General features: G+C 43.2%; 1 protein-coding gene across 36 annotated transcripts in view; it reads right to left on the bottom strand.

Moving 5' to 3' along the window:
• The window catches only part of Rbfox1 (RNA binding fox-1 homolog 1), a 1977377-nt gene that overhangs the window by 55941 nt on the left and 1894365 nt on the right, over positions 1-27071 (bottom strand). For 27 of the 36 annotated variants that reach the window (XM_085694597.2, XM_085694591.2, XM_085694599.2 and 24 more), the window contains 2 exons: positions 24311-24391; positions 1449-1581 (listed from right to left, as the gene is read on the bottom strand). In XM_085694597.2, the coding sequence (XP_085550723.2) occupies positions 1449-1581; positions 24311-24391 (214 nt within the window). The remainder of the gene's footprint in view (positions 1-1448; positions 1582-24310; positions 24392-27071) is intronic. The other 9 variants (XM_087910815.1, XM_085694596.2, XM_087910814.1 and 6 more) reach the window with 1 other exon arrangement.

Here is a 27071-nt window from a genome sequence, read left to right as displayed (position 1 = left end):
CCGCTTGGCTCTTACTTTGTTATCACCCCAGCCTCTCTCGTCATTTTGACCCACTAAGAAGCCCTGCACTGACTAGCGCTAACCTTCCTCCTCTTGCCTTTTTGCTCCTGCTTTGATGATTCCTCCTAGCCTCCTTCCTGCATCGTCTCCAGTCTGCTTCATGCTCTTTGGCTTTGCACACCCTTCATATGGGCTCTGTGCAGTGGGCGGAATATGAATAAATAACGACAAGAGTATTTCCCTTGTCATCAGTACAGCGAGGGAGCTGGGCTAATTCAGGTTTCCTAAAGATTTATGTGCTGCAAAGCTTTGAAGAAAATGCATTTAACCCTTTAGATATGATCACAAGCATAGACATATTCTTTCTATAGATGAGAAAGCTAGTCCTTGGCCTGTAGAAGCTCATACCAGATCCTCCATAATATAACTGAATCTTCTATGCATCTGGAGAGGTAAGTAGAGCACAAAGCAGACTTTGAGCCAGGCAATGCTTTGCCCTGAGGGTGGGACTAGCCTAATGACCACAGTATGTTTTAGCAACATATCTGGATTCTATCCACTAGATACCATCACCCATGTCTACTCTGTTGGACCAATCAAAAATATCCTAGACCTGCCTCTGCCTCAGAGGCGCCTACCTCTCTCTCTTCATGCCCAGAGGTGGAGGAATGCCCTTCCAAGATCCCTAATGAAGAATAGAGGAAGTGCCATTTCCGGGAGGTTTCTGTTAGTCAATCTTTCTTTCCCTGCCTCCATCCCCCTTCCCTCCTTCTTTCTTTCCTTTCTTCCCAACCGTTCCTAGATCTTTAGTCGTCAGTAACAACATTCAATCACAGAAGGCCTCAGTTGGCAGTAAGAAAGAAATCCATTCTCAGTTTCCCTATGGAGGAGAAAGACCAGGCTGGGCTATTTTGCAAAATGTAAGTAAAAGGCCAATTAACCATAATTTCATTCCTGTCTGGAATGTTGGGTTTGACTCAACACCTCATTTTCTCAGGTAAAAGTTCATATGCCTGGGAGTGCAAAGTGTGTATGGGGAGGGAAGCAAGATCACCCCAGTGATTTTTATGTATGGGAAACCTCATGTCCCTTTGAATTCAAGGGGTAAATGTAGTCCAACCTCCTTAATAACCAGATGCTTGCAGTCATCAGAAATACATCTTTGGCTGTAACCATTTCTCTGTTCTCCAGCATTCAGTCTCAAAGAGAATTTACATAACAACATGTGACACGTAGAATGCTTAAAGGCACCAACCATGACCAGACAAATTACACTCATTTTTCAATACTCTTTGCAAGGTGCTTTGCAGCAGGCGCATGTTAGGCTGCATGCTGGGGAGGTTCTGGTGGGGTGGTCAAGACCATCATGCGCTCGCAAACACTCCGTGCCTCTGGGGAGGGAGAGCAGGTGCAGGGAGGCCCCCCTCCCAGGAGGGTGCGGCACTTACCCGCCATAGGCCGGGATTGGGGGTGGGGGCGCTGCAGCCCTGAAGGTGTTGTACACGGTGCGGCCACGGCCTCTCAGGTGGGCCCCTCGGTATGCAGCTGCAGCAGTGGCGGCTGGATATGGAAAGCCAGGCACTATGGGAGAGAGGAGAGACGGGAGAGCAGGATACCGTGAGATGCACATGTAGTCTGGTGAGGACCATTTTCCCAACCCTGTTTGTGCCGGGTCCACCCTTTCTCAGTAAAATTCAAAGGGCAAACAGCAGCGCAGCAAGACTGGAAACAAACGTGGTGAGTATGGTGTGGGTATGACAGTGGTTTCTGACCATGAGGGTACAGGAAATGACAGGCACTTGTGGAGAATTCCTAAGGATAGGGGAAACCTCACAGCTTTTTGGAAAACAGGCTTGTATAGACATGATTTTGAATATATCCTGTTATCCTGGATATATATATATATATAATATGCATATTATACACATATAAACATACATACATATGCATGTGTGTGCATATGCTCTTATTTTCATATATTCATATATTTGTACATCTACACATATACACACATTTTTTATACCCTGGCAGTTGTCTTCGAGGCCAAACTATATTGAATTATGAGTTTATAATTCATAATTATGAGTTTATAATTATGAGTTTATAATTCTCATAATTTCCTCCTACATGTACTTATATTCTATACTCCTTTTATATCCATACATGACTTGTCACAAATTTAACTTTTTGTGGTGAAATTGTTAGATTGGAATGCAAGGCTTTAGACGTTCTTGCTAGGCTAGTGCTCCTTCCTTGAGCAGCATCTCCGTCTTTGCCAGGGACTTTTGTTTGAGGCATTCTTGCAGATGCGTGCTGTGAGTGTGAAAACTGCTTGTGTGCTCAATGGTTTACCAGCATCGCATAAGCCCCTAAGCACCAGTGCACATATGCCTGTATCTGTGCATAGGGAATCTGATAACTACCTGTTTGGGATGAAGTGGGTACCTGGGTTCTCTTGTCTAGGGAGACAATATCAGGCATGGTGATGAGTTGGGAGAGGAACTATGTCTGGCAACTCCTCAAGTCTTAAATTCCTCTGGGTGGGGTGGCGTTCCACCCATGCATGCCAATATGAACTCCTCAGGAAGGTCCAAACAGCCATTAAGAAAAGAATCTGTCTCTAGCTTCCCAGTCTCTTGCTAAGCCTCACACTGCAACCTATACTGATTCCCCAGTTCACTTAAAATGCACTATACCCCAAACCTTATCCCATACAGAGACTGAATTTCTGAAAAAAATGTATATGAAAAAAACACTGTAAAAGCTACAACAAGTAAAAGTAAGTAAAAGCTACCCAGGGAGCAGAAACGAGAGACACAGCAGGAAGTCTGTAACAGCCCCACACACCCAAATTCTCTTTCCCAGGCTTCTGTAGGGCTTCTGACCAAGTGAGAGCATTCTCATTTATACCATGCTAAAGATATTCTCCATCAGGTATCCACACTGTCAGGAGGGACCCAAGCCCCTTCCACCCATCACCTTCAGACAGAAGACTTCTGCCCCAGGTATCTTACATCCAAGAGTCTTTCCCACAGGTGCTGAGGTGTGAACCTGGGTGGGGATTGTGGAAGCAGCACAGAGAGAAAACGATAAAGTACACCGGAAAGACGTGCAAGAACCCCCAGGCGGTACCTGCTCTCGAGGAGGTGCCGCCGTGACTCTGGAGGTCTTAGAGCAAAACCTTCTATTTGGGTTCAGAGTGGGTTTGTGCCTATGCAGTGGGAGAGCCAGGGCCTTCCACGGTTCTGCATGTATTCTTAGCAGGGATCATTCCCTTAAAGTGAAGATCATGTCAGCGATGGTCTGGAATTTGGTCCACATCCTTTTGTGGCACTTTTCTTTGCAGAATGAGTCAAATGCTAAGATTGTAGAACCAAGCCAGATGGACTTTATCTTCCTATTTCTGCCTGAGGTTTATGTTGGACTGTTTTTATGATTATGATTATCAACAAATTGTGCAAGCTTATTAAACTCTCATGCCAGTCCCCAGCACCCAAATTTCAACCAATAGGGCAGAAATGGGGGAAATAGGAAAGGCTGAGCTCATTCAAGCCTAGGGTTATGCAACACAAGAGATGCTTGCTTCAGGATGGGAAGATGCCTGGGAATGCTTTAGTCCCTGACTCTAGTTCACCACTATTCAAACAAAAATTTTCATAGAATGTTTTGCATTTTGAAAATAAGGAAAATAGGAAGTGTAAGTCTGGTTGAGCAGCTGACTTGCTGTGTGCGGGCAGGGCACTCAATAATTATGCTGACCCATTTACTCCCCCCACCCCCGCTACGGAGCCACGGGAGCGAGGCCAGCTCTCTCTCTCAGGTGATGAGCCTGCTTGAGGGTTGAGGTGTGGAGATGAGATGCCATGTGAAGCGGAAGCTCGAGACTGGAGTGAAGACAGCAAGCGCGGTCAGTGAGCCAAGCCAGGTCTCTATTCTGAGGCCCTGGAGATACTGAGATGAGGCTCTGGGCTCTTCCGAGCAAAGCTTGTTAGAGAATGAGAGGGAAGTGAGGAAAGGAAGAAGGGGGGAGGATAGTGCTTGGACACCCCCATCCTCTCATTCTCTCCTAACTCCTGCCTCCTCTTCCTCTCTTCCTCCTTCCTCCATTCCTTCTGCCTCCCACTATTCCTCTTTCCTCCCTCCTCTCCTCTTATTTCCTTTCATCTTTATATTAATCTTCTTCTTTCTTTCACTGCTTCTTTTCTTTATTTTCATCTTTCCTTTGTATGCTCCCACACACATAAAACTTCTTTCTGAAGACAGAAGCTCTGGGCCTCCCACATTCTAATCAAGTAGCTTGGACTGTATGAAGATGGAAGGAAGCACTCTGTTTGGTGCTAGAAAGGCAGCTCCATTAGGGCAGGGCTCTACATCTGCCCTGCTCTTTGATTTGGAAGAGTACATAACCAGAATTTCATCCTGGTCATTCTTTGGTACCTGACTACCTTCTTACTTTTAGGGGAGCATGGCTCCTCTTCTTTCCTGTCCACTTCCCATCGCTGCCCAGAGCTACAAATAAACAAGCACAAGCGATAGAGTTTGTCATGAGCCCTAGAAAGATCATCTCTACTGTGGTCCTAAGAGAGGCTGCGCTGATCCAGAGATGCTAAGTACGGAATCCACAAGTTTCCAGCAAAAAGAAAGAAGTGCTTGAATAAATGTGAAATTTAGAAGAATCCTCAGTTTAAGTCACTTTGATTTTAGGATAGACAGCATGGTTCAAAAATGGTTCTGTGGCTCGCTAAGGAAAGTGCTTATTTTCAAAGCACAGGTACCTGAGTTTTTGAGTCTAAGAATCCATGTTTAAAAACAAAACACAGACATCTAGTCTCAGCATCGAAGAAGTGCAAGCGGGACTGGATGTCTGACACTTGCTGGCGAGCCAGACTAACCTAAGCGGTCAGTCCCAGACCATGAGTGACCCTGCCTGAAAATAACGAGGTGTCTGGCTCTTCAGGAGAATCAGAACCTGAGTTTACCAACAGGTATGCACACTTCCTTCTACTGACTCTACACACAAAATGTTGCTTATTCTGGGTAAACTTTCCCAGATAGATAGTACCTACCACAAGCTACCATGCCACTCTATCCAGACAGCCCATAAACAAAGTCCTTCCTGCCCAACAGCAGCTCTCTCTCCCTGAGCACAGCAATTCTGGGAAACAAGCAAGTTAATGCCCATCCATATGATAAGACTTTTGGAGTCACTGCTTGTGTTTCTTCCCTTTCAATGTTTTTCTCCCACCACTGCTGATGACAATATAGCTTTCATGTACCACAAAGTCGCACGGTCAGTTTCAAGGACAAAGAACACGTCTTTTCATCAGGTTTCTTCTATACTGATAGGATTGAAAAGGTGGAAAGTTTCTTACTTGTGGACTGGGCATGTGTTTACAAATGCTGATATGTGGCCAATGTGTGTTTGAAGCAATTTCCTGGGCAGATAACCCAGGCACAGATTTATTCTTCATATATAGGGGGAAATTCCTCTCAATGATTCATTTCCTTCATGATGCAACACTTGTCTTACTGAGTTAAAAATATTTTATTCTCTATGTGCATTTTGGTTCAAGAATTTGAACCTGTTAAGTAGATAAAAAAATGCTTGGTAAATGCAATGTAGTGCCAAACAAAAAACACATATCCTCTCTATTTCTGTAATCAAATAAGCTGGCATTAAAATAAAACACATAAAAGTCACCTTGGCTAATCTTTCTATATAACCTGGGTTTAGTGGTTTGTACCTGTAATTCCAGCACTTACAATGCTGAGGCAGGAGAATTGCAAACACTGAGGCCACCCTGAGCTGGATAATGAGATCCTGTCTTAAAGAAAAAAAAAAAAAAACATAAAGATGCCGACTTATAGGCATCTTCAGAACCATAACTTTTGCCTTGGCTCCCCTACCGCATAGATAACTTGAGGTTATTAAACACCTAAATAAAACCACCCCTAAATGACAAAGGTAGCATTCAGGTTGATTTGTGGACGCAGAATTCAATTCTGGATTTCCTACTGGGTGGAGAAGATGAGGGAGGGAAAACTCATACATACCCTGTGCAGCATGAATCAAAATTTGGAAAGTCGGGTGTCAACAAAAGGAAATTGGATTTAGCTCATGAGCTGCAATGGCACACCAGAAAAGCACAGGGTAGAATCAAAAATCCCCTCGTGTCTGACATGTCTCCATTCCCAGCGCCACCCAGCACCAACTGAAGCTCTTCCGATAGAGAAATGGAAATGAGAGCCACCTCGCCCTTGGGAATAAGGAATCTTCCTAGTGGGTACTCAGTGGAACAGAAGACTTAGGGAAGGAAAAAGAGGCACTCTGTGAGACTCAAGCATCAAGGCAAATCAAGGGTTTTAAATGGAAGACATTTGGTGTATCAACCAGCCAAATGAGACATTTACCGAAGTGTCTACTGCTTCCTGCCTATGTCTCCCTCAAAGACAAAGCTCCCACTTTCAATGAGCTTCGCGTTCATGTATTTACAGTGACTGGTCCCTCCTCCCTCTCCGTCTCGTTTATGAACATGGTGCTTACCTTGGAAAATAAACACAAATGAGATCATTTCACCAGCCTGGAAATCCCACGAGAAGAAACACAAAGCCAGTGGAAAATACTTGAGGGTTATAAACTGCGTATTAAAGTTTTAGAGCTTGGGAGAGGCAGAAGAATAGCAGATGCAAACCCCGACAGGGGGCAGATTCTGCAACAGAGCCATAAAAATATACAGCCCGCTTTAATGGGCAATTATTCTTCGCATTTGTGTGCTGGGTTGAATTTGCATGAGATTGCCAGATGCCCTGGTAAAGGTGTTGCCATCAGAGTGGGTTCTCTTTGTCTTGTGCCTTCTACCCGCTTGCATCCAGAAGCCTCACTGGCTTTCCCATCTTTGAAGATGCGAAAGCGCAAGCGCACACGCTAACCTGTAGGTGAATTATCCTGCAGACCATGGATGGTGGGGAACATTCAAATACTTGAACTTAGGGGTGCAGATGTGCCTTTGACAGCAGGTTCGGGGAGTCCCTTGTGGCAGGGACTCACATTTCATGTGTCAGACTATAAATTATCATACGAACCCACTGGGGCGCCATAAACAGCCAGCCTAGCTTCTGAGAGGCAGGGCATTGTACAGTAAACATCTCCATGAGAGTTCTAAAAATTGGATTATTTTTTTTCAAATGGCCAAAAATACTAGCTTCTGTTTTCAAAATGAATCCAAAATTCAAGTCCACCAATCTGGTTTGGGACACAGGGTTCACACGAGACTACATCACCCCTCTTTAAGCAGCATTTGGTAGCAAATGGAACATGGCAGGGCACATTAAATTCTAGGTTAATATAGAAAGGTCCTCTTTTAACCCAGTAATTTTAGGGCTTGAGGAGAAATGTGATTTTTTTCTTTCTATCATTTACAAAAGGATCCCAGACAGCCACTTAGGTTACAGAATTTCTGGTGCTTCTACTCACAAGTATTTATGCCTGAAACCTCCATTTGGGATCCACTCTTGTTCAGCATAAATGATGTTAAATGCTGCTGCTTAGAAGTGAATAAATCTACATTTTGGACAAACTGGTTCCTTATAGGACATCCTCATTTGAAATGCATTGAATGGGAAAACAAAAAAATTTTCTAATTAATGTACAACTCTAATCACCATTCTCCACATGGAAGAGTAATTTTTCACTGTTCATTTGCTTGGTTTAATCTCAAACCTGACATAACAGAAACGCAATGCCCTATAAATCTCCACTCGTTTCTTTCTTTAATATTCATATTCCATTGAACTGCAGAGGCTTGTTGCTGCATTCGACCACAGCATCCAAAAGCGTCGATAAAAATATTGTGAAAGGCGAGATGTGTTTCGTGCTGGCTGCGCTGGCCATTTATGGGGGGGGGGACACAATAAATGGCTGGTGGATTGTCCCTGGCTGGCTGGCTGGTGGGTGATTAGTGATTAATTACCTTGCAGCAAATTGACACGGCACCAGGAAATTGACACAGGCCTGATTAATTAACTTTTTATGGGCGGTAGTTACTCACAAAACACTGCGTACCATAATTGAATCTCTTTACATAACAGTCATGGTACAAAAGTTTTAGTCAAATCCAAATTAGCCAGAAGTTTCTAAGGCTGCTTGGGTCTGATTAGGATGTGTTTGTAAGAACTGGCAAGAATTTGAACTTGGAGAGAGATGTGTGGTGTTGAAAGGAGATGGGGAGGGGGCACAGTGACACCGTATCAGCGTGACTGCCAAGGCAAAATGTATTGATCTAAGTCTTTACTTCAGCTAGACTTGGAAGGGAGACTGAGATGTCTCATTTTTCTCCTGCTTCATGAGGCTGCTGCCTCTGAGTGGCTCTGGCAGATTCTTTTCCTTTTGTTTAGTCTACGAAGATTCCATGAGGCAAATTTTGTTCTGCTGCTGGGCTCCATCTTTTCACATCATCTCTCACATCTTGTCCCTTTATGCTGATGCCACTATATCCGCCACAGTTATGTTTTCTCTCCCTATTGTTTGCTTTTCTTGCCGCTTTCTTGACTGACACATCCTTCTATGGCTCTCCATCAGACTATCCTGAGAACTATACTTTGGGGACTATTGTATCTCTAACATGGACAAAATGTTCTGGCACAAGGAGATCACTGAAATGTTCTGCTTATATTGCCAGATTCTGCAGCAGTTAGGTTAGAGGGGAAACTGGGCCTGGGTGGTTAATCCTAACCCTGAATCTGGAAGTCTTAAGATGTGGCCTAGGCAGTGTTCACTCCAAGGACAAAGCCTCGTTTACTTACGATGCCAGTGCTGAGAGATCCTGGATCTCACTCCTCTAAACCCTGGGCAGAGATAACTGGAGCAATCCTAGCAAAGATGTGATCACAGTTGGCAGAATTTTAGCCTGTGAGACTCCATTATCAGATGGAAGAGATTCAACTGCATGATAGCAGCTAGCGTTTATTAACACTTGCTAATTGCCAGACGCACAGATTAACCCATTAGCTCTTCAAAAAACCATATGAATCTCGAGTATTGCTATATTTTCTTTTTCTTTTTTTGCTTTTTGGGGAGTGATTTGGAATCTAGAACAAGTCTGCAGCTTCCCCTCCAAAGTTGAACCCCTGAGTCTTATGTTTTTATCCAACCCCTAGGTATCCTCAGTCCATTTTCTACTGTGCTTTCTCTCTGTCTGTCTCTCTCTCTGCCTCTCTCTGTTTTTATCTCTCTCTCTCTCTCTCTCTCTCTCTCTCTCTTTCCCTCTCTCTTTAGAGGATAGCCCATCGTAGCTTTCCTTCTATTGCTTGCACAAGCTGCAATATCCTCTGCTGTGTTTTTAGCTCATCTGACAGATTCAGCCTCAATTCATCATGGATTGGGTGAAATCCAATTCATCATGAAAGCAGGGGACTCCTTTGACAAACTTCCTGGAGGTCTCAGTATATTTCTTATTTGGGGAGGGACTATGCCATCATTGCCCCATGTGTTTATATTCTGAGATTTCAAGACACCTGTGAAAGCTTCAATGCTCTTCCACTAATTGGGTGCAGTTCACAGACATGATCATTTATATTGATAAAAATCTAAAGGTATCTTATTTCCCTCCCCTACTAGAATTTATCTATAGATCTGGCTATAAGCCAGGGGTGTATAAGTAAACTATCCAGCATATTGAGATGTATAAGTAGCAACTAGGCTTACACTAGGGCCATGTCAGTAGAGGCCTCATTTGTACACACAAACCTAGTTACTATAAGTTCATGGTAATTCAATTCTGCTACAACTTTTGAATTTGGAAGATTGGAATAAGAAATATATTTGTGGGCTTGGGAGATGGCTTACTAGTAAAGGAATATCCTACAAGCAAGGAGGGCCCAAGTTCAGTCCCAAGAACTCATATTAAATAGCCATATGGTGACATAAGCCTTTAATCCCAACACTTGGGAGGTAGACACAGACAGATTCCTCTGGCTCACCTCACTGGCCTGTCAGACTAGCCAAATCGTGAGTTTCTGGTTCTGGGAGAAACCCTGTCTCAAAAAATCAGGTGAAGAAAGACAGAGGAAGACGCTTAAGTCTACCTCTATTCTCTACATGCGTGCACACACAGGTGCACACACACGCCCATGAAAAAACTCATTTCAAAAGCTGGGACTATTTGAATATAAAACTAATTTACCACTGAGGGCTGCTGAATTTATTGTTCTATATGTAACTGATTTGTTAATTCTGCTATCACATACCATTTTACCCACAGCTTGGTTTGAAATAAATCTCCTGCTCGTACATAAATGGATGAGCTAGAAGAAAACCCAGCACAATGAACACACAGGGATTTGTTCTGGATCACAGGATTGGTATTGCCCAAGTAGAAGGATTTTTTTCACCCCAAACAGCCCATTTTGAAAGGCAGAACAAAACCCACACTTGTTACCCATGCACAGGAATATTCTCAAATCATTCATGTGTGGGGGGCTGAGCAACAATGCAGCTTTGGTCTCACTAACTGCCACACTATTCCCACTTCCCATGGAACCTAGCGTGTTTCTCTCCTGTGTTACAAACGGCAGGGTTCATGCAGCAGATGCATAGCGGGTGCTTCCAGGCTGTGGGGGTTGCAGTCCCACACTTTCTGTGGAAGAGGTCCTTGTGATCTCTTTGACTCACAGGTATTGACAGACCTCCCCCAGGCAAGATTTTTGTAACATTTCATTCAACAAAATGGAAATGAATCTCCATCTTGGAGTGTTTAGCTTGGCAGCACTGTGGCCGACATTTGCAAAAGTACTCTCTGTTGTTGGGGGAGCATAGAAGCTGGAGTCTATTTTAATTTAGATGGAGTCATTTGCCATAATCTCTTAGTTTGATGAAATCAGTACCAATGTCAACTTGCTTTTATTTTTTTATCCCCTAGGAAGCCAAGGGGGAAAAAAAGGAAACCAAATAGCTTATATAAATAATGACTTTATCGAGTGCATATATATACAGTAAAGGTTCAATTGTTAAATCATTCATGATCTATCTAACAGCTGGCCGGAACAGTGAGCTCGATGGATTGCCTCTCAAGGTAGGAAGCAGGGCAAGTGAGATAAATTAGCTGCCTTATGCTGGGCTGGATTTCCCATGATTCTCTGGGGCTGCTACAGCTCTTGAGTTTGAGGTCCTTAGAGGGGAGCTGGCACCGACTCACAAGACAGGTATGAGATGCAAATGCATTTGTTCATTTCACATCCAGCCGTCACTGTGAGGGGAGCTGTTCTGTCTGTCAGGGTTTGAGGCCATCTGCCTTTCAGTGGCAGCATTTAACTTAGAACGGAACAAAAATCCCCACAAAAGCAAAAACTGAGTCTAAGCCTTTCATCAACGCCCAAAGCAAACCTGTAGGACAGGTGCCATCTGTGGCTGCTGATTGCATGCCTGCTTCAGGAGCTGGCATCCCGAGGCCCTCTTACAGACAGACTGAAGGAGGGCCATTTGGAATCTGTCCAGTCGTCCAGTCAGTACACACACACAACCTTCTGTGTTGGTTCTGTGTGAGGTTCTGTGGGAAGTCAGTCTACTTTTTGAGTAGCGGTTATGACTCCAGAAGTCTGGAAAGAACTTACATCGTCATTCCTTTTAATGCCCACATAGAAGGAAGTGTTCAAGACGACAGTCGGTGGCATCCCGGCTACCACACAGGCAGATCATATATAGCCCCAGTCTTTTCTCTATGTTATGGGAAAGTGATGTGAGGATTTTGTGAAGCCAGTGATGGGAACCAGAACGTGTTAGTGGAAACTAGGACACTGTAGTTCGAGGTGATTGCTGTGTGGGAGGCTGGGGTGAAGGGGCGGAATACACGAGCATGCAGAGGCTAGGTAACCTTCGGGTGTCATCCCACAGGTGTTTTGTGATTTTAGGACAGGGTCTCTCACAGGGTTGGGACTAGTCAACACCACCACCAAACTGGGCATCCTGAATCTGCCTCTCTCCTGTTTCGCCCCAACCCTGGTATTATAGCATGTACCATGTGCCAACATGTCCAGCTTTCCTTCCATGTGTGTTCGGGCCTGAGCACAGGTTCTCATGCTTGCATGGCAAACACTTCATTGAGCTAGCTATCTTCCCAGCTCTTTCTTGTTTTTACACAGAAAGAAATTAGGTATCAGAAGCCTGCATGGCATGAAGACAAAACCCAAGGAGATAGATGCAATGTCTGTGTGCAGTTGGGGTATTTGGGCCTAAAGCTGCATTTCCTTCCCAGTGCTCAAATTCTCTGGAGCCCTACATTGGCCTGTGATGGCTTTTATCTGTAATTGATAACGTGATTTAGGAAAAGTTCCCTTAGCAATAAAGCAAACGTTTAAATTCTTGGGTGGCTATGATCTCTCACAGGTTCCCTTTCCTTCCACAAGAGACAAGCTCCTCCTCCTCTAGAAATCCCTATCCTGGGTGGGGAAATTCGCTTCTGAGGAGGGGGTGGGAGGCCCTGGAATCTCTCTTCCAGCTCTTGAAATACACATCTCTCATCCCTAGTCCGTTGTTGCTCTTCTGCAGGTCTGCAGACCTGGGGGGCCTTAGGGTTAGCTGCACACTTGGCTCAATTTGCAAATCTCAATCTGCCAAAATTGTACACCTATGCTATAATATCACACTGCCCTCTCTTGCCTTCAGAAACCGGGTGTGTTTTTAAGTTTTCACCTCTAGAAGATGTATAGGCAGCGATCTGACCGGCGAATACCAGGAATGGCCCAGTCCCTTACTATTTTTAAATTCATTGTAGTTTTGGGAAGCAGAGAAGTGCAGAACAGCACTTAAAATATAAACTTCTCAGCATAAGCTTCTCAAACTACTGAAGGATTTCTCTGCTAGCCCTGTCGGGGCTGGAGAATGGGTGGGCATTGTCAAGGAGCTGAACATACGAGCTACACCAGGCGCTTGATCCTCTTAAGCAAACGTGAGCATTAAAAAGTGCTTCCTCTCAGTGCTATCACAGGCCTTGGTGTTTCCAGGGAATTTCCCCAGCACAACTGCCTCACCGCTTTTCCGAAGCATCTCATCTCAGCCTTGTTCTCTGGCTTTGTGTGTGCTGAAATCCCAGGGCAGCATAGTTTATTGTTTTAATATCTGTCTGACACAAAGCAAGCGCATCCTCCGGTGACTCCTTATCTGTCATATGTATTTCTGTGAGAGAAATATCAAGACAAATAAGATGTTTGGGGGCACACCACAGGATGGGAGCTTTGCAACTGGCAGTCTTTTGCAGAAGGCAGACCCCCATTTGAACAAGACAAAAGCCAGTGTTCTGCATTGAGATTAATAACCAAATGGAGGAGGCAAGATAGTAGTCACTTGAAAAAAGGCTGCTGGCTGCCAAGTCCTTTCCTTCAAAGATCTGGGGGTATAGCTGGGAACGGTGGCACATATCCATCACCCCAGCTCTCTGGAAGTTGAAGCAGGAAGATGGAAAGTTTGAAGCTGGCCTGAGATTTGCTGTGGGCCACGTCTCAAAGTTCAGGAAGAAGCAGCAGTAGTCAGATGCTCGGGGAGTCACCTGTTCTATTTTCTAGGGAGATAAAATAATCAGCACCCACCAGAAGAAGAAGGAGCTGTGGCTGTGACTCAGCCAGAGGAAGCCCGGCTCAGACGCTGATGGAGCTGGAGTGACAGCGGTGGGGAGCAGACATGCCAGTGAATTTGTCTACTAAATATTTTACTATTATATTTAAAATTATATTATATATCACATATTTTAATATTTTGCAATTTTGTGTATGTGTGTGGATATGTGCACACATATGGTTCCCGGGTGGGGCCAGAGGCCTCCAATCTACTTGGAGCTACAGTTACAGGCATCCATAGTCTCCTAATGTGGGTGCAGGAACTGAACCTGAGTTCTCTGCAGCAGCAGGATGTACTCTTAACCACTGAGCCATCCCTTCCATCCGTGAATCTGTTCTTAAAATCTGTCGTTCAGAGATAACACCTAAATGAGGGTCAGGACTTTAATTTAACCACTTTAATAATTATCTCATCATGAAACAGATCCAAGTATGCTCCACAAATATATGACTGCATCACAACTAACTGTATTATTCTCTATAGAGTTAATTTGTGTCAATAGGCTAATATCTTTCTTTTCTTTCTCTTCTTTCTTCCTTTCTTTCTTTTTTCTTTTTTCCTACCTTTCTATCTATAGCTATATCTACCTGTCTGTCTGTCTATGTATCTATGTATCTATCTGTCTATCTATCTATCTATCTATCTATCTATCTATCTATCTATCTATCTGTCTGTCTGTCTGTCTGTCTATCTACCTATCTATCTAGAGAAATTTAAGTCATCACTAAGTACATATATATAAATAAGGAAATAAACACTAAGCAGTGATGTGCAAGGCCCTGAGAAAGCAGGAGGAGTAAGAAGACAGAATTTTACTAATGGATAAACCTAGAGCTAAGCATGCAACCAGCAAGTCCCAGCAACCCTTCTGCCTCTGCCCCTTCCCCCAGGACAGGAGTTACAGATGCGTACGTAGCAGTGATTAACATTTGAGATGATTGCTGAAGATTTGAACTGAGGTCCTCATGTTTTCTTGGCAAATTCTCTTACCCACTGAGCCTCCCCAGCCCCTGCTTGTTTTTAAATGTGATACAATAATACCAAATGCTAGTTACCCAAGAATGACTATTAAAAGATTTTCCCCCTCCCCTCTACCCTCAGGTAGCGAGTTGATGTGCTTTGCCTTTGCAAGTAAGTGAAATAAATGAGGACGGGATTGGTGATCGAGTGCCCTCGAGGCTTGTCTGGCTGCAGATTATTCTTGTAAATAAGATATTCCCGAGACTCAGCTCTTCACGTATGAGCAGGTGTAGAGTCCCTGGTGGTCCGGAGAGTGGTCCAGACCCTGTCCAAAGCTGGAAGAACACAGATGTTGGCAGGGTGGCCCTGGCTGGACTTCTGGAGAGCAGCGCTGTGAATGACCAAGCTGCTTCCCTAAATCATAGAATGAGCATGAGAAAGAGAATTGTGGTCCAAGGAGGGATCCTAGCCAGCTTGTCTAGGGGTTCAGAGAGCATTCCCTGGTCTGCTATGCTTAGGAGCCCAATGCGAGGTTGTTTCTGTTCTCTAGGGATCAAGTTTAAAAGGATATTTAGCAAGAAAGACACTGGGAGTCAGAATATAAGGGGGAAAAAACCCTGCAAATGTAGTGACAGCTTCCTTAACCCATTTGAATCTAAATTTCCTGGTGAGATAAGATGGCATTATAATGATTGTAGTGTTTTTCTGAGAATTGTAGGAGAAAGATCATAAAAAGGGTTTAGCATCGACCTGAAATATAGCAAGTAAATAGCCACTTCTCACTGCTTCAGGCCTAGCAGTAGGTACAGCCAACTCAAACTGTTACTCTGGGGGAAAGCAAGAACTTAGGAGGGACTCCCCCTCCCCAAATTCAGTAATTGATGACTTTAAAATCAATTTTCTAAAAAAGTAATCCATGGCGAACAATGAAAACATCCATGAATACACACCATGCTGAGGTATTAACACTGGACTCAGTTGGCAGAAGAGAAAGTGGATGCCCTTCTGGCAGCAAATTTCAACATTCCTTGTCCCTGGCTCTTTCCCACTCATCTTTGGATGTAACAGTATTATATTAAAGCACTATCATCTCATCTCCTCCCCTTTGGCTAGGGTCTCTTTCCATTTTGTCTGAGGTTTGCACACTTCCCTTCCGTATCCTGGTTCTCACTGATCATATGCAACTCCTCCAGAAATGTTATGGAAACCATCTCAGAGGCAACCAGGAAGCTCTCCAGCACCAGCAGCAAGAGAGAAAGCCAGTTCTGTCAACCGACGTGTCAGGAACACGGTGACCCTCATGTGCTCTATCTGAACTGAGCAGAGTCTGTGGATTCTTTCTGTGTTGAGGAGAGAGAGGCAGCTAGGAGTTCATTTTTGTTCTCACTTTAGTTACAGAAAGCAACAGCAGCCCCACTCGTGGCCTGAGACTACAGTTGGGGCAGCTTTGATTGCTGCCTGTTTCTGCCAGGTAATTTATTGTTTTGAAGGCGTTATGCAGTCGCTTCCATAAAAGTGGAGGTCAATATATCAATTAAAGGCATTTTATGACCACTTGCCCTTGAGATTCATAGAACTGAATAAAGTAGGCAATGATTCTACAGTTTGATCACATCGAGGATTCTGGATATCTGCTTCTAATTGCTTAGTTGTCTTCGGAGTAGGACTACAGGAAACACTGCCTCCTTAATGTTCGTCTTTACTGTTTGTCCCACATGGCTGCAAGGATCAGCTGTGGCTCCCTTAGAATGATAGAAGCATCCATGCATGTATAGGCAACAGATGAAGCTACACAGACATTTCTGCAGAAGCATGCATCTGCAACGCTCTTCAGTTGGGGTGCTTCTCTGTTCAGGTGCTTGCTGCCCACTGAAACACCTCCTACTCCAGAGCCCATTGCTGACATCCTGATGTTCAGGGGGATGTTTGGAGAAGGGGTTATGTTTGGGTGAAGGGGCCCCCAGGGAAGGATTGGTTAGAAAAAGACCCACGTGGTAGCCCCTACTTACTGGCTTTGCCACATGAGGGTGTAAGAAGGTGGTCACCTGAAAACTAGGGCAAGAGTCATTACCAGAAGCCAAGCATGATGGCACCTTGATCTTAGATGTCACCCTCCTGAATAGGAGAGCATAATCTGCTGTCTGGGCTGCCCACTCTATGGCATTTTGCTATGGCATTACACTAAGGGCTTCCTCGTAGAGATTTTAAAAATCAGCAATGAAATTTAAATCTTACAGTATGAGAAAAGACAGACATATCTGCCTATGCAATTAAAAATGCGTAATGACATTCATATGTGAGTAACATCTGAAAAATATATTCATAATTTCATATGTCAGTAACATATGAAAAATAACTATACAATCAATATCAATGCTTGTCACAAACTGCAGTAATGAACAATGAAAAGAATTGGAAGTCATAGGAGATTACGTACAATCGGCAAGTAAATGTGTAAAAGACGGTGTTTATAATGAGGAAGAGACTCATGCAAATGATGCTTCCTTTCACCTGTATTATTTGCAACATTGATAAGACCCCAAAGCATGTCATTGCAAAGGAGCATGCGGAGATGGGCTCAGAACGCCATGATGGGGACTACAGATGGGGACGCGGAAGCATGTGTAATGTTTGTATAAGGCTGCTATATGTCTACCACAATCTTGGTGGGGGATGCAGAAAGTGTAGCTTCGTGTGTCAGGATCTGAGTGATGGTCTCCCTGAAACAACTTGGCGATGTCAAAGAGGCTTCAGGGGTGATGGTCACAGGATGTCAAAGAAACCCAATGTGATGATATAGAACATGCATATAGTGTGATTATGAGTACTTGTCTCTACATGAAACCGCAGGACTGCTTTCCTCGCCTGTTGCAGAGTATAGTCCTCACATTACTTGGGAGGAAAAGAGAATGATCCAGGAGGCCATATAGATACTCTGTAGGTTTGTAGAAGGACGTTGTTTCAAACGTGTGTGGGTTTGCTTCCACATGTAAAATTTCAGTTTTTAAAAAGAAAATCTAGTCATTGGCTTACAAGCAAGCAAAGCTGATAGCATTTACTGTCATATACAAAAGAGTCACAAAATGACTCCACTTGCTCACCCAGATCATGAGTGTGTTTTCCCCTTTGTTGAAGCAGTGTTTGCCTTCCCTATAGCATCTCTTTCATCTCTAGCACTTGGAGCTATCTGCCCTTTCTCTTCTGCCTGAAGCTGAACTTGGTGTTAACGAGCAACATGTCGAGATAGGCATCAAGTTGGTCACCAGCCTGGCTCTGCCATCTCAAAACTTCTCTGAAAGGATCTTATGGCTCACAACATGTCTAACAGCATTCCTAGTAAATATGTTACATCTGTAGGAACAAATCCTGCCTAAATTCTTGATGTTTGGCTCTGACTTTAATTTTGGTATAGAATGTATAAAGTATATCTGTTTTCTGAACATGGTTTATTGAGGGCATATGGAAGCCTCTACAATGTCTCTGACACTTCAAAGTCAGCATGAACTGTGGGGTCAGATGGGAAAAGCAAAGAATCTGGATTGTACTGACAGGCAGTCTCAAGTGAAAAATATCCCCCTTAACGCTGTTGTATACCTTGGGTTCCATCAGGAAGATTTACTTAGAAGAGGGAACATTATGCAAAAGTGCATTTAAAAAGCAGATGACTTCAGTTTGAATTATTTTCATTACAGACTCATCCAGCAGGGTTCCCTTAAAAGCCATCTCCCCTACTGCATGTAAGGATGTTACTGACAGATGATTATCTATTGGCTAAGAATATGGACAATTTAATTTGAAAACATTTAAGGCTAATTTAAAAATGTAGAGAAACTCTTGAGAATTCTGTATGTTTATACTCCATTTTAATTGTTTTTTTGTTTTCTTGATATCTAGTTTCTTGAGTTATATATTTTTGATATTAACCCTCTATCAGATGTGTCATTGGTAGAAATACTTTCTCATTCTATAGGCTGCCCTTTTGCCCAAATAATGGTGCCCCTTGCCATGCAGAAGCTTCTCAGTTTCATAAGGTTCCATTCATTGATTGTTGTTCTTAGTGCCTGTACTATCAGTGTCCTGTTCAGAAAGTCTTTTCCTGGGCCAGCATGCTCAAGTCTATCCCTACTTTCTCTTCTGTCAGGTTCAGTGTGTCTGGTTTTATATTGAGGTCTTTGATCTATTTGGACTTCAGTTTTGTGCAGGGTGAAAAGTATGGATCTATTTGTATTCTTCCCAATGATGATACCCAGTTTGACCAGGACCAGTTGTTGAAGGTTGAAGATGTTAACCTTTTTTCCAGTGTATATTTATGGCCTCTTTAGAAAAATCAGGTGTCTGCAGGTGTGTGAATATATGTCTGGGACTTCGATTTGATTACATTGATCAATAAACCTGTCTGTCTATTCTTGTGCCATCACCACGTTGTTTTTATTGCTATAGCTCTGTCGTATACCTGAAATTGCAGAAATTCAAATGATCTGAGAAACATTTAAAGAAATGTTCAATATCCTTAGCCATCAAAAAAAATTTAAAACAAAACTACTTTGAGATTTCATCTTCTGTCAGAGTGGTCAAGACAGTCTAAACAAGTGGCAGCTCCCACTGGTGAGGATGTGGAAGAAACACCCACTCATTGTTGGTGGGAGTACAAACTCACACAGTCACTGCAGAGGCAGTTTAGTTTCTCAGGAGGATGGGAGTCGATCGACCTCAAGATACAGCTATACCACTCTACAGCATATCACCAAAGGATGCTTCAACCTACCACAAAGACACTTGTTCAACCATAATAATTGCTGCTCTGTTCACAACAGTCAGGATCTGAAAACAACCTAGATGTCCCTCAACAAAAGAAAGATGAAGAAAATGTGATAAATTTATACAATGGAGTATTAGTCAGTCATTAAAAAAATAATATGAAGGCTAATAGATGAAACTAGAAATAAGTCATCCTGAGTGAGGTATCCTAGACCAGAAAGACAAACACGGTATGCATTTGCTTTTATGCGGGTAATATGTAAAACCAATTAAAACAAAGCCTCAGTCTGTTGAAGCACATAGGATAAGGAACTAGATGGAACAGATAGATCCCCTTGGGACAAGGAATAGAATAGAGAATTATGGATGAACGAGGGCAGGGGCTGGGGTGTGACTATCAAGAGAGGAGGGGGCAGAGGAGGTTGTGAGAGGGAATACAGAGGAGACAGGTAAGATTAAGTGGAATTTGAGCGGTAGTATTAAAACAATACAGCAAAACTTCCTAAAATATACACATATATGAAGACAATCTAAATGAAGTCACCAAATAATGGGAGATACAGAGCCCCAATTTGTTCATCTCTTGTTACCAAAGAAGTTTCTGGAACTTGCATTAGATTATTTCTAATTGAGTTTCTGGTCAATGGGGACCCTTGGGAGTCCTCAAACACCCCTGGCTGTTTCCAAGACTATACATAGGCTGCTCTCCACAAACTGACAGCAAGGCTCCATTCTGAAGACAGCACCTACACAACTCACGGTACGTGGAAATGTTGATTCAGTGCCTACAAAGAGCCTCTGTATATTTGGTACAGAAGGATACTCTGTATGCTACCAAAAAAGAAGCGTAAGTGCTCAGCCAGTCACAGATGCTTTGATTTAACATGGTATACCATCTGCAAGACGTGCTGGAGCAGCGGTGGTGAAAGGCTTGTAGGAGTCATCAATAAGGCCACATCATTAGATGGAACCCATACCAGCCCTGCTTCAGTGAACAAGAACCTGAGACTAGATAGCCTAGGGACCTAGGGTAAGCTAAATAATTCTGGTCTTAACAACACCAAAGTGATCAAATGACTCCTGATGATGTTTTGCTATACTCATAAGCCAGTACCTTGTTCAGCCATCATCAGTGAAGCTTCCCAGTGCAGGTCCTGGGAATATTGATACCCACATCCAGGCATTATGCAGAGATCGAGGAACACTCAGTACTAAAAGGGTTATCTCCATCAAATCCTTCCCCTCAGAGCTCAGGGAACGCCATGGAAGAGGAGGCAGAGAGTAGGATGGAGGATGCTAAGGAAACAAGGGCCTCTAAAGCAACACGAGCAAAGCTCATACAAACGCACAGATACTAAAGTAGCACACACATGGCCTGCTTGAGTCTACACAAGGTCATCTATATCTATAGATAGATAGATCGATCGATCTAATGGCTTCCAATTTAGTGTTTTTATGGGATTCCTCTGAGTGTGTGGTTGAGTGAGTCTCTGATTCTTCTTTCTTTTAGGCTCTTTTCCTTCTGTTGCTCTGTCCTATCAGACTTTGATATAATAGTTTTTGTTTAATTTTATTATATTTTTTATGAAAAGTGAATGAACAGAATCTAGTTTTCAATGAATAAAAACCTAGCCCCCAGGGCAAAGGTTTTCGACAGAACTGTCATTCATACCTGCTGGGAGTGGAAAATCAGTTTTCTCCAACAGAGTGATAACTCCAGGAGGAGCCTCATGAGCAGGAGCAGCTGACCAGTATATAATGTGTTATATATAGGTCAGGGCTATTCATCTATTCATTTAGTTATTTAGTGTGTGTGTGTTTGTGTATGTGTGTGTACTTTTATTTGGTTACAGTTTGGTAGTTTTTGCTCTTTCATTTTGTTTTCTATTTATGTTGTTTTTCTTGGTTTGGGGGAAGTTTGCTGTATTGGGCTTTTGCTTTTTTTATTTTTTGAGAAAGAACATAAAATTGGGTAGCTAGGGAATCAAAGATGGTCTACAAGGACCTGGAGGAGGGAAGACCATGGTTAAAGTGTATCTAAATTTAAAAAATTGTTTTAAGTAATAAAAATATAATAAAAAAGAGAAAATGGGAAGACCCCACAGACTGACAAGCAGTATCAGAGGTTAGCTTACATAAGAACAATTCACAGTCTAAGCGCCATATACATTTCTTTTTCCCCAGGAACACGACTGTCAGGAAAAAATGAAAAAAAAAAGTGCGTTCTCAATTTCCCTGAAACATTGCTTAGAAGTAAGAGAAAAGAAGGCAGGTTTCCTAGAGAAAGACTCCAGATCATTTAGCCATCAGAGGCAAGGCTAGATGGGTGCTCCACCATATGAGATCCTGGTCTGAAAGAAAGGAGCCTCACAGGTTGGCGATGGTTTGGGCAGAGCCACAGCATTGCTCTAGAGAGCGTGTTTTCACCTGGTAAGAAAGAGGAAACCCAGATGAATCTTGCCAAGGTGCCAGCTCTCGCAAACAGCTGGATCAAAAAGCAATGAAGAGGAAAGGAAGCCTGGGCAGTGTGCCCGAGGGTCGCGAATAACCTTTACATGCCGCTAGTAGAGTTCCTCGCTATGACAAAACACTCATCCAACTTGCCAATCCAAATACCACTGCTTAAGATAAATACCCAGGGAAGAATCTTAGTGGAAGAAACTAGGTTGTGCTTTTTTTAAAATATAAAAAATGAAATTAGTTATTAATTGCTTCCTTTAAGACTGCTATAGAAAAGGGCATTGATTTTTAATGTATTTGAAAATAATTGCTACGAACCTGAAGATTCAACAATTGGGGCAACAGATTAAAATATAATTAAACAACAGCAGATGAGAAGGCCATTATCATAATTTCTAAAGGTCACATGGCCGATCTGTGACAATAAAAAGTTGAAAATACGTAGGTGAGATGACTGATGTGACTTAAAATAGGAACTAGCTAAGCTTGCGCAATTATACATGCGAGGCGCTAATGTCACCACATAGTCTTAGTACTGACAAAGACCTTCTGCGTGAGTACCTAGACACTGTTTCTGTAGACAATGTGTAATGGCTTAGAATATCAGGCACCTATGAAGAATATATATTTAAATAATATACATATAAAATGCACATTTTTTTTCTTTTATTTTGAAGACAGGTTCTTACTATATAGCTGTAAGCCTGGCTGGTATCAAACTCAGGACTCACGGGCCACCCTAGATCCCTAGTTCTGGGATCAAGCCATGTGCCGTCACATCTGGCAATAATACACATTTTCACTCAGTTTGGTTTTACAACCCTAATAAAATGGGTAAAAATAGGATCTGGTCTGTGGCTTTTGTTTGCTAACTCCTGACATCATTCCCTTCATTAATTTATCAGAGCGTTTGTATAATGCTTCTATATTTGACATATAAAACCTGCCTCCATCTTGCTTTAGAACTGCTAGACAGATCCAAATGAAAACTTCTTGAGGTGTGTCTGGCTCACTTCTGTAAAAACAATGGAAGCATATCACACTAGTATACAGAGCCATTCTGCCCAGTACATTAACCGTTTGCCCCACGTGGCTAATTAATGTGATGAATTCAAACCCTTACTGTCCTGTAAAATGGATATGTAGAGAACTTGTTCTGGGAGTTCTGTAGACCAACACTAACACCGTGCATCAACTCTTCTCCAGATAAGAAGGGCAGGCGAGCAGGAAGAACCAAACCTGTCTGTAAAGGCCCTGGGCGGTGAGTAACTCCCTGTACTCGGAGCCCTCCACTTCCTCTGTAAAACAAGCTGTGTAGTACCTACCTGAAGCAGGCGTGAAGAAGGCTAACATTTACAGTGACTCAAAAGGGACAGTTTGCTTCCATTCAGAAAGAACAACTTTTTTTTTTTTAAATCAAGGTTAGAATTTCTTGGGGCACAAACTATACACCCCTCATTTAAACAATTCAAACCTGGGTTTGAACGTGAATAGCTGCCCGATCCACATACACTCAGTCTGGCCCAGGGCTGTCGTTATCAGTGGGCTCCAGGTGACCTGTCTAGTATGTCCCACTCTCACATTTTGGGAATTGAGGTGTCAGGTTCTTTCCAGCCATGAGGATTCTTCTTCTGCCTTCAGTTTTGTGACTGTCATGGGCTGCCACTTCCACTTTACCCTTCTTTATCCCGTTCGGAAGCCCAGTCCTTTCCGAGGACCTACAGACTAACTTTCAGACGTCAACAGTGAAGGGAACACTTTTGCCAACTATGGGAGTCACCCAGGACTATACATAGTGCCTGCATTAGATAACAAATAAAGAACACTTACTAAGAGGAAAGAGGAAAAGACCCAAAGGGCCTAGGTGTGGCTTTAGTTGTCCAGTCTGGTCCGGACATCAGGTAGGGTGCTTCCCAAGCCTTTCCCGCCACTGCCTCTCTGTGACCGTATTTACATATATGTGTATTTATATACACACTAGCAATTTAATCAGAACATTTGTATCCAGTTAAAATGGAAGAACCTTAATTTATCTGCCTTCACTGTGGACTTCCGAGCTTTGAAAACTAGCCATCAATTGGTCATATTTCCTACAGTGAACCTTCCATGTACAAAGGGACAGATCAAGACACCTACTATACTATGGGGGGCTTTTTGGTGGCCTGCATATCTAAAATACTTTACCATTAATTTGCAGAGCTGTGATTAATGCAGGCAATGGCCTCATTTCCCACAACTTTCCTCACCAACCAATGCCCATGTACCATCATGACAGTCAGTCATGACCGGCTTAATGAATAATGGGTAATACATATCAGGAATGTGGGCTTACTGTGAATGGGAGAAAACAGGTGTTAGGTACTAAGGCAATGGAAAAAACAGGCATGTCTATGAAACTCCACTCCGTCCTGTGGAGAGGGCACCCTGAAGGAGATGAATGGAGAGGTAGAGACTTACATGGCAAGGAGATGAGTGAACTCATATATACATATCACAAAACAGAAAGAGCCACAGCTGTGGGCTTACTTGCAGAAGTATATACAAGTGAACTGGGGCCACTGTACATGGAAGATCCCTCCTGGTTGGCCTGGCACAACAGCACCGTGCCTACGAGAGAGAGAAAGAGAGAGAGAAAGAGATGGCGTCTGGTTTGGGGACAGCATACTATATCTGAGAGCATGGTAACGTAAATAAGAAAGGCAGAGAAATGAAAACACATCTCAGAACATAGGAAGCCAAAGAGACCAGAGGAAACCCACCCACTTCCGTACCCCTCCCCCAATGCATGCCATGCCATTTCACATGAGGGTTAACTAAGGTGTCTAGTTAGTGCTGTCCAGCCCACTTTCATACCAGCAATGGGAGTGATATGGCATTCTCAAAGGGGATCTTAAGAAATAGCAGCAAACCCATTATTCATGCCCCTGTAAGCATCCCTGAGTAAATGCATTTGATCCTATTCACCCCAAAAAAAGGAAGTACAAGAGAGATCTTAGAAGGGAATTAGTGTGAATGGGAGGAGAAAAAGAGAAGATAATGGAAGAACTGATGAAAAAATATACACATGAAATGTCATAATGAAGGTCTTTATCATATGCAATTAATATATGCTATTTTAGACAAACTTTTAAAATAGCAATAAGAACCAGACAGTAAACTGGACGGAAACACCCCTTAGCTATGCAGTCTTTATAAGTCATTGTGCCTCGCTAGGGTTCCGCATTTCTATCTGAGAAACATGGATAAATATACCTACCTTAAAAACGTGTCCATAGCAAGGTCTATCATGTAATAACAACTCCACAAATGGGAAGTACAGGTATTGATTTGTTTCGAGGCAATTTTTTCTACCCTTGCCCTAAATGTTTGTCTTGGTGGATGACTTCTTTAGGGGAAGGGTAGGAGAAAGGCAAGGCAGAAAAGAACGCTATATGCTGTTGCTATAGCTCACCCTGAATGCATGGCCAACACCATGAGAGATGGCTGCTGGCCTACTTGCTTCAGGTTGCACCCTAGGAGCTCCCTGCCTGCTGCGGAGTGGGCTTAGCTGACCTGCCTGTCACTGCAGCGTGGGCTTGCCTCCGCCTGATTTAAAGAACAGGGCAGCTGGCTCATCCCTGGAAAATGGAAATTTACAGCAGGGTGGAATAGGAGCCCTGAGACATTTCCTTCTGGGCCACGCTTTGAACCACCCACCCACATCCAGGAGGACTGCCTGAGGCCTCTTTGGAGTGTTGATTCGCCTCTGCTACTGCTGCTGAAGTCCAACTCAAAGGCTGCAGAGAACGAGCCGGGCTTGGTGCATGCGGGGTAAACCAATGAAGGGCTGGAAAGACCTTCCTGTGGGTTCTGTTGACTTCCCTGAATCAGCAGGGCTAACCTTTTTCACTTGATACTGCAGCTGAATATCATCTTCCAGGAAAGAAGTCTATCTCAGGAGCACACTTTAGGAGAAAGGCTGTGTTGTGGAAGAGGTCTATCATCCTGTCCTCCATGCTACCAAGGCCAACAGACATGTTATCAAAACTCCCAAGAGTCATTTGAGTTCCAGAGACAATAAAGCTGATGTTTCTGCCTGCCCTATGCACCATTCAACCTCTTCATGTTGTATCATGAGACATGCTACATCGGAGAGATTCTAACAATTTTCCTCCAAACCCCCTGCACATCTTCTCCCTGTGCTTCTCTAGAGATTGAAAATATTTTCCTGGCTAAAATAAAGCTGGGCTGGGGGAGGGGGAACAGCAATCTACATCAAGTATCTTCTATTGCTTTCCACTCTCCATTTTTTCCTTCCTTCCTTCCTTCCTTCCTTCCTTCCTTCCTTCCTTCCTTCCTTTCTTTTCTTTGATGAGGACTCTTATAGAACCTGAGATAACTAATTCAGGTAGGCTGACCGGAAGTTAACTGAGCTTTTGATGTGGTTGCTGGGCATCTGAACTAAGTGCCTCTTACGGCATGTGTTTCACCAACTGAGCTATCTCCCCGGTACCCCAAAACAAAGGTTTTGTTAAAGCCGACACCCATCTCTTCATCTGCGAGTCACCATCTCTATTAATGCTATTCCTGTAACTCAGAGAAGTAGCTCAAATACATCACACCTGTCTTATGTTTGTTCTTGGAGAAGAGCCATCCACCCCTCCTTTTCCTTTGCACTCAAAATAGCCCTGGCATTAAAATGAACCGAACTGGCAGCTTGAGAGTCAGTACTTTAAGAACTTGGGTGGGCCCTTATCATGATCAACTTCTGCTGAACTGAATTCAACTTCTCCTTTTCACTTAATTAAATTTATCGTCATGCAAGAGATAGCCCATGGTCTAGCTCACCTTCCATGCACATTTCTAGTTGCAATGGGTGACTGGCAAGAGAATTAAGAGCAAATAACCACCAGAGAGAAGACATGAGCTCTAGAGTCAGTCACTAGGGGGTGAATTACACAGCAGGACAGGCAGTTGTCCTGGTAACAAGTCCTCTGTAAAGTGCTTGCCATGGGCGGGGGAATCTCACCTGTTTTTGCTCATTGCTAAAAATCTTACGGAGAAATGGAGGTTACTATAGAACACAGAAATAGTTATGATTCTGAATCTCCACCATGAAGATCCTGGTGGATGGATTTCGAGACAATTCCCATCACTCTTTCCTGTGCATTCCTGTTTAAAATTCTACTTTTACAACAAGACCTGAAGTTTCTTGGGGGAGGGGGTGCTGAAATTTCAAAAAAGGGAAATCATCTAATTTTAGCCAAAACACAGCTAAAAGCCATTTCAGTGTCTGCTATGAAAGCTC

The sequence above is a fragment of the Myodes glareolus genome, chromosome 9 (genome assembly GCF_982192425.1).
Source record: "Myodes glareolus chromosome 9, mMyoGla1.1, whole genome shotgun sequence".
In the NCBI taxonomy this organism is placed as follows: domain Eukaryota; kingdom Metazoa; phylum Chordata; class Mammalia; order Rodentia; family Cricetidae; genus Myodes; species Myodes glareolus.
The sequence above is the reverse complement of the archived record's forward strand: the minus strand, read 5'-3'. Positions and strand labels throughout refer to the sequence as shown.